Source organism: Carcharodon carcharias, chromosome 11, assembly GCF_017639515.1.
Source record: "Carcharodon carcharias isolate sCarCar2 chromosome 11, sCarCar2.pri, whole genome shotgun sequence".
NCBI lineage: Eukaryota > Metazoa > Chordata > Chondrichthyes > Lamniformes > Lamnidae > Carcharodon > Carcharodon carcharias.
This window is the reverse complement of record NC_054477.1, coordinates 11450010-11456009: the sequence shown is the minus strand read 5'-3', so window position 1 is coordinate 11456009 and position 6000 is coordinate 11450010. Positions and strand designations below refer to the sequence as shown.

General features: G+C 41.5%; 1 protein-coding gene across 2 annotated transcripts in view; it reads right to left on the bottom strand.

Moving 5' to 3' along the window:
• Positions 1 to 540: 540 nt before the first annotated feature.
• uvrag (UV radiation resistance associated gene) overlaps positions 541 to 6000 on the bottom strand; it is a 334856-nt gene continuing 329396 nt past the window's right edge. For both annotated transcript variants that reach the window (XM_041198894.1, XM_041198893.1), the window contains one exon: positions 541 to 4390. In XM_041198894.1, the coding sequence (XP_041054828.1) occupies positions 3682 to 4390 (709 nt within the window). In that variant the 3' untranslated portion in view covers positions 541 to 3681. The remainder of the gene's footprint in view (positions 4391 to 6000) is intronic.

The following is a 6000-nucleotide window of genomic DNA, read 5'->3' as shown; positions in this document are numbered from 1 at the left end:
CTTCTTTGGACTAACCATGTCAACACTTGGCAAGTTGTCAGTTGTTTCTGTGCTGTACATCCACACCCATTATGGAATTGGTCAACAATGGACAAACCTTCTTTCAATTGGGACCTAAAAACCAGTAGGAGAAAGATCCTTATCATAACTGTGTCAGATCAGAAGCTGAACCCAGAGGTGAACACACACTGCACCAGCCCATGGAACCACTTTGTCTCTAACCTTCATGTGTTGCAATTGACAAAAAAGCTACGATCTCAGACTTGGATGGCCAGCAGTTGAGGAGAACCCCGATGCTGGGGTGGGTAATGAGGCAGTATAGGATGTAGTGGTTCAGATGGCACAAAGCACAAAACCAAGACTTGAGAATTTTACTAAGGTTACCTCAAATCCTCAGACAAAATGCAAGTCCACTATGCTGGCAACACATTAATGCACAACCTTCTTACTGATATATCCAGCAATAAGCAACAGACTCCTGTGATTGAACCGTCAACAGACAAGTGCTATCAGAATGGAATGATGCAAGAAATATCAGTGTCAAGGTTATAGGATTTAATTATAAATGCCGAGAACAATATTCCATCTTAACAATGTGTTCACTTTTTACCTTATTTGATAGGGTAAGTCATTGTTATTGGTTACATTTGTTTTGTAGTCTAAAGTATTAAACTTTGTGGGACGATGGGAGGGGGGGTGTTTTGATCAGATGCATTAAATTTCTGCAGACAGGTGATTGTACCTCATTTGGTAAAAGCATCGAGGTGTTTGTAGATTGTTCCTTGTGTGCAAAGCCAAGCTCAAATGTAATCTCTGGTCCAGGAAGTCTGGACTGCATTTGAACACCAGTTTGAGATCCAATGCCTCCAAAGGAGGTTGTTAGCATAAGTTACTGATCACTAGTTTTCCCAATGGACGACCTGAAGCAACAACGAATCAATCAAAGCACGTATTGAAGAAACTGGTGTGGCATTTAAGATATATGAAAATAAAATATGTTCACACACCAAAAACATTGGCATGACTGGATGAAGTCAACAAAAAGAGTTCACTCTGAGCTCTGGCCTTGCTTGAAATAAAAAGCAAATATGCTCTGGCCATTATGGAAAGATGCCAAGCCATTTAAACTCGCGAGATTGTCAGCTGAGGAAATGGCCTCGATTACTGAAGTACAACCTGCAGATGTAAGATTCAGTTTCCTATCGATTTAAATCATCTGGGAAACTAACAGTCAATCTGGGGGCCTCAATCATCCATGGTGTAAGACAGAAATTGGAAGTCATGGCTTTCCCAAGACAAGGGACATGTCAGCACCTTTGTACATCACTTTTCCATTAACTCAAAGGTTACATTTTCAACCTTTCCCACCTGATTTGTTCATGTTGTCAGGTTGGAAGTATGCACTGTGCAACATTTCACCACAAATGACTTCTGGGGAAACCTTGAGCAACCACATGCTCATCCAACAACTTTCAGAGAGAACATAACAAGGCATATTTAGATTAGAACCATATGGGCATCATGATGATAGAACAATACATTATTATAGTACTAGTCAAACATAAGTGCTGCATTCATAATGCCAGTATCTTTAAAGCAGTTTTTACCCATTTTTTTTGACAAATGTCCACAACTGTAAATCAATGCTCCACTGAACGACCACTCTTCACAATGCTGCACTATGGACAAAGGGTCCTGTATGTGCCATTTCAGTTTCTCTACCTGTGGGTGGTCGTCAAGAGGAGTCAGGATAGTTGCCCACAAAAAAACCAGCTCTCCACCCTCCCACAGAACCATGTTGTTTTACTTTAACATGGTTCTCTGACCTGCTGTACAGAAGCCAGAGCAGGAAGCACTGATTCCAACTCATTCCCCAACTCCTGCAAGGGGCAGGCCACAATTGGCCTGGAGCACATCCCGCAACTAGGCTCCCAAAGGCTGTGGTTGGAGGGGGGGGGAAAACAGAAGTACGTACACATTGTCCTCTGGGCTGTATCAGAACACCACTGCTAGAAAGCAGTGGGGAAGAAGTTTACAATTCACAGATTGCGCAACTAGTTAATACTTGGATGCAATTATTAGTTTAATTCTCCACACCAGGTCAAACCTTTTGGTTTCAAAATATTTAGTTCACTTATCTTCTGTATCTTCAGAGATTTTTTTTGAATGAAAAGTGAGAGGGAGGAAGGAAAAAGAACTTAGATTGATCAAATTTTTAGTATGAAAATAACAGGAACCATTAATCTTGAATGAAACATGTCCTTGTCATCTTAGCAGGCTTAATCCAGTGTAACATATCCCCAGCTGCTACTGCATGCTGTGCAGATCAAATCCAACTGGACAATATAAATAATATTTTTTATAATTAATTATAATTAAAAAAATGAAGAGTGCCAAAAAAATGAATGCTTTTTATCTATACTGGTAGATGGTACTCTTTGATTAGGTCCAACACAGGTAGGCAGCAATACTGAATTCAAGACCACCTGTGCAACACATGTAAGCAGCAGTGCTGGAGACAGTGCACCTATAAGCTACAGAAGCAGAGATCACCATTTCCTAAAGCTGCTGCACCAAAATTTAAGTGTCCACATTTTAAAACACTGGTTCTTTCAGACACAATATTTCAGAGATTAAATTTGAAAGAAATTTACATTTTTTGGAAGTGAGGGAGGGGGAAGGAAATGAATAGGAGCCTCACATCAAATTAAGTTCATGAATGACCAACGATCATTCACTTTCAGCCTCTAAGTGATCAGTCGAGAGCATTTTCCCTGTATTCAGTTTTATTGGCAGATCTGGGGCCGCTGTGAAGGGGAGAGGTTCAGACTAAAATCAAATAGCTAAACAATACCTGAGCCTGCACAATGTGTAGTCAAAAAAATAGCATACATAGGTAGGCATTATATGGTAACTTAAATTCAAACTATATTCACTTGATGCTTTGAGCTGCTCAGTAGAAACCCTGTTGCTCTCAGCAAAATGGTTTCCGCCAAATTACTGATTCTAATTTACAGTACTTCCAACTTTTTTCCTCCCCAAATACCTTAAATCTATTTCAGTAGCAAAGCTTAAACATCTTACTTTTCTGAACTGTCTGATTATTCCGGGGAGCCTAACCAAAAGAATCCAACAACCTTCCAACTTAAAGGGAAGACTTGAGGGATTCAGAAACTTCATATCATTTCAAAGCAACTCTATTCTATAACGTCATTGCACATATTCTGTTTGGCAAACATGGGAGGTCATAATCTGTTTCAGTAATGGGGATTTGCTCCCTGCTCTTCACCCCTCCAAGGAGGGAATCAAATTGTGCAGTTATTGGGAATTGACTGATTCCATTTGATTGGGAAGGGTGGGCAGCTAACAATTCTGGTGGCATATGTTGGCTGGTTGATGCAAACATGCAGCCATGGATGGCATGAAGTCAATCTGCAAAACCATGATCTAGGTACATTTGCTCCACCCTCATCTCTTACTAGGATCTCAGTCTGAAAGCCCAGCATCTGCACTGTTTCAGGTTTTGATCCCTAACTGTTTTCTCCCCATCTCACCATGAGACTAGCAACAATGCCCATAATTTCATCGCTACAAATCATCTCAAAAAGAAGTGCAATTTGGTCTTCTATTCCAGTCCAAATCTCTGTTCTGCCTTGGTATCTCTATAACCAACAGTGCGTCTCACTTTTCTGACCCTTTGCGATGCCGACGGAAACTCGATATGTTCTCGTTCAGTGCACAGATCCTCCTGGAGAACTCCTCAAATCCTTCAGCGTCGAGTTCAGCCAGAACTTGGGCATCGCTCTCCACTGCCACAGCATGATCAATGGGAATGCAGAATCCTTCCAGTTGCTCTTCCGAGCTGAAGCCCGTGGCTTCCATTCCTATGATTTCCTCGGCCCGTTCAACGGAGCAGAAGGTGCCACCACCCATGGGGTGGCTTAAATCACCTGAAGGGGGACTACTAGTGCTGCTTGCATGTGCGTTAGGCAAAGTCATTCCATTCACTTCAGATGACAGCTCAGTGATAACCTCTTGTGCCTGGGCCACTTCATAAACAATGCCATTTTCATTGCTGTGAACTCCATTCTTAAAGCCATCGCACACATCCTTCTCCTGGTCTCCAGCTTTGAAGGAGTCATCTGAAACTACTAGTGTTGAAGTAGTACAGACTTTATGGTCATCTTTTGGTTGTGCCTCGAGGGTTATAGCATGAGTCATTGCTGCATTGTAGCTGGGGGGCAGATCTTCTTCAGAGCTCCCATGTGACTTCCTCCAAGCCCTTTCTGGAGAAGCAATGGGTCTGCTGTGAAACAGCATATCTGAACCTGCAGATGTGGTAGTTGTTCGCCTTCGAGGCACAGGAATGGCAGTGGATAGAGGCCGATCACTTCATAAGAAAGAAAGAAAGAAATCAATTAACTTGGAATGCATAACATTACAGGAAATAGTTTCTCCATACTAACACAACAACAACTTGCATTTATCGAGCACCTTTAACATAGTAAAACATCCTAAGGCACTTTACAGGAGCAAAGTTTTACATAAGCCACAGGAGATGATATTAAACTAAGCTTTGTCAAAGAGACAGATTTTAAGAAGTGTTTTAGAAGGAAGATAGAAAGGCAGAGAAATTTAGACAGGAATTTCCAGAGCTGAGTGCTCAGGCAGCACCACCAATGGTAAAGCAATGAAAATTGGGGATGTGCAAGAGGCAAGAATTAAAAGGAGCGCAGAGGTCTTGTAGGATTCTGGGCTGGAGGTGGCGAGGCTATGGAGGGTTTTGAATGCATGGATGAGATTTTTAAAATCGAGCTGTTACCAGACTGGGGGAGCACAGGGATGATATGTAAATAGGACTTTTGTGCAAGTTAGGATATGGAAAGCTGAGTTTTGGATACAAAGCCATTTCTACCCATATATAAGTACACTGTTAAAACAATAGTTGGGCTATTCAAAAGTAGCTAACCGTATTACACCATTGTCTTGTAACGGCATTAGAGAAACAACAGTAGACACTTTCCCAATTAGATGCTTTCTTGCACTCCAGCAAGAGACATTTTTCAATGCATGGCTATCCCAGATGGTTGTGACAGGTCTTAATTAAAAGTTCAAAGTTTTAATTCAAACTTCAAAGTTGTAATAAAGCGTTTTTGCTATCTTGTGAATTCTGGGATGACATCCATCTCCATTGCAGTGCCTCACTTAGGCAAGCATTTGAGGGAGAAGGGAATAGATGGTTATGAAATTAGATTTGGATGAGAAAAGATGGGAGAAGTCTTGAGTGGGCAATAAACACTGACATGGACAGAAAGGGTATGTGCTATATTAACATACGCAATCACTGCCCAGCAAGAGGAGAAAGGTAGAAATCCCACAGACTGGCAGATTGCAGAGAGGGAAATACAGATAAAGGCATGGAGAAACAGTAAGATAACATTAATGTCATTTGGCTGTCTCTACAGCTTGAGTAGGAAACCTGAAACCTACTCCCAGGCAGTACATATGACTTATACAAATGGATGGAGTTCAGAATTCATTTTCAATACACGTTTGCCCTCTTCTCCAACTTAATCTTTTCTCAAAAGATTGGGAAGCACTTGGCAAGCCCCTCTGATATCTTGGTGCAGTTTAGCCACATGTGTTATTGGGCAGGAATGGATGGTTGAGGTACACTCGAATGCTCACTTTCTGGCCCGAGTGTTGCCTTCTCAGGCAAAATTGGCTGATCAGTCGATCTGGAACTGATTGTTTGCCCAATTGGCAGGGTTCAGATTATGAACTGAATATTTCCCATTCTACTCTATCAGTCTTTTCACCCTAGGACCTTCAAACATGTTTCGCGCAATGCCCAAGGCCGCTGTGGTTTCAAATCAAAATTTTACATACTCGCCAATTTTTTTCCTCCAAGAGATATATTTAATCCAGAGCAAGATCTCCATGCAGACACATCCAAACCATGTCAGCTAAGATGATCTTATTCAAACTGAGCTTTTGGTA